Raw genomic sequence first — 2,232 nt, 5'->3', positions numbered from 1 at the left:
GTGTTTTGGACAATGTCTGGTTGGATAAAACGACTTAATCTGTTCACGAACGAGACATTTAGACGTTACCGTTTAATTTAACCCACCTATAATTCTATTTAACTTTTAAGATTTACACTCGCAAAATTAAAACTTTACATGTACGCGTCACATATACTTATATCTAATTAAACTATTCTAAAACAAATAAACAAACCAAAAATAAAATAAAATTAATTTATAGATGATTATAAAAAGGTATCCAATTTTGTACATTTGATGAAATTAAATTTTGAAAATAGGTAATAAACATTTGCAATACGTTTAAGAAATCAAAGAAAATAAAAGACGTGTAGATATTTTATGATGCATATGTATTATCCTATTATGAATAAAGTAAAAAGTTTTATATCAGAAATATGGGTAGAAACTCTTATCGCAAATTTTCGTTTCTATTTTGAAAGTTAAATGAAAGGTTTCCAGCTGGTATCCGTTTGCTAAAACTATCCGTAATGTTTACACTTTCATGAATCTTTCAGGACAGTTATCGTACTAGTCCCTTTTCCTCGTAAACTCTTTCGAACTAGCCAACCAACCCGATGGAAACTATCAAACGAGCTTTGATATTAGACATTTCTTATTATTCCGAACGATATAAAATAATATAGGATGATATTTCTACGTCGTCCTTCCTCTAATTTTAATTTTATTCCTTTCGACGAGATTTTCATTCACATTTTTTCCTATTAAACAAATCCTACATTTATAAATTAGTATGATAATATAATAATTTAATATATAAATTTCTTAACACGCATAGAAATAAATTGTTCCAAAAATATGTACTATTAAACTACTCCAATCTACAAACTTCTACTTAATCTACAAAAAAAAAAGGAAAAATAAATATTCTAACAAATATATAATAAATATCGCGAGCTCAGCATTCCACCTCAAAATAAACAAATTATTCTAATTAGAATATTAGTTAAACTTTTCTAATATTAAATAATAATATCTTTCGCAATATAGTGTTATAATTATTTACACAAAAATCTAAAATCTAGGATTAAATCCGGTCAGAAAATTGAATAATACTGGATTGGTGATAAAATTTCTTCTGATTTTAATACAAAATTGAAACAAGTTTTCCTTCATATTTTAGACGAAGTTTATCAAACCAAAAACATGTGTCGTTTTTGTTCGACCACCTTTTCCCATTTTTGACGTAAAACTATAATCCCGTCACTGCGCTTCCATGCTTTAATCGACTTTTCCAATGATTGATCGACCGAAACGAGGTGCATCTTTGATATCAATTTTCCAAATTGAAAACGCTTGAAGTAACTTTGCGTGACGCGTATTGATACTGCATCATGTCCATATATATATCCAAAATTTAATTACCAATCTGAATCACATTCTGCCCTTTGTCTCATTTTTTTCTTTTTGTAATAAAATATCAAAACGTATCGAATGTCAAATTTATTTTAACTCACATTCAAATTACACAACGTAATAATGTTTAAACAAATATATCACGAACAATTTTTGTAATTAATCTATAATAGATCGTTTTTCCAAACTCTCGTGCAAAGTATTACCGAATCCGATTAAATATTAATCAAACGTTACGCGATTTTAAAGTGAAATCAATCAGGGGGAAAATACAGAAGAAACTTTGTCCCCTAACTCAATATATATATATATACATAATAAAATCCTATGCTTTAAACCTCCGTTTAATAAGCGCCACGATAGGATGCTGTGCTCGCATAAAAAAAGAAAAAACAAACTAAATAACAAAAGAAGATTTACCCAAAGGACCCTGAGATTTCCATAGATTCATGAGGGTGGGGTCTCCGCGGCGCCAAAAGCGCCACCCCTGGCGGCCCCTACGCGATGGTCCAGAAGAGGAACCCAATCCGCTGCCACCACCGGCTGCACCACCACCTGCACCACCTCCGATGCTTCCGCCGGTAACACCACTCCCAATACCGGTACCAATACCGCTGCTTCCAACTACGGTAGCTGATCCTCCTGAGGAACTTGAACTTCCCGATGAAGGTAAATTAACACCACCGACACCACTACTACCCCTAACTGCACCACCACCTGCTCCTCCACCTGTGCCACTGACTCCTACGACGGCACCACCGGCAACTGCGCTGATTCCAACACCCCCAGCACCACCTACTACGTTGGGGCCTGAGGTGCCTGACAAACCGGCCTGCGGCTGTCCATGTGTCCCCA

The 2,232-nt window shown here is 34.1% G+C and overlaps 1 protein-coding gene across 1 annotated transcript; it reads right to left on the bottom strand.

Moving 5' to 3' along the window:
• Positions 1-1,796: 1,796 nt before the first annotated feature.
• LOC122525604 (PE-PGRS family protein PE_PGRS26-like) lies at positions 1,797-2,226 on the bottom strand (the record flags this gene model as incomplete). The annotated part of the gene is given in 1 exon segment (XM_043648526.1): positions 1,797-2,226. A coding segment is annotated over 1 exon segment (430 nt), but the record flags the coding sequence as incomplete, so codon positions are not given.
• Between the last annotated feature and the right edge of the window lie 6 nt (positions 2,227-2,232).

The sequence above is a fragment of the Polistes fuscatus genome, unplaced genomic scaffold, assembly GCF_010416935.1.
Source record: "Polistes fuscatus isolate 324 unplaced genomic scaffold, CU_Pfus_HIC Scaffold9, whole genome shotgun sequence".
In the NCBI taxonomy this organism is placed as follows: domain Eukaryota; kingdom Metazoa; phylum Arthropoda; class Insecta; order Hymenoptera; family Vespidae; genus Polistes; species Polistes fuscatus.
The sequence above is the reverse complement of the archived record's forward strand: the minus strand, read 5'-3'. Positions and strand labels throughout refer to the sequence as shown.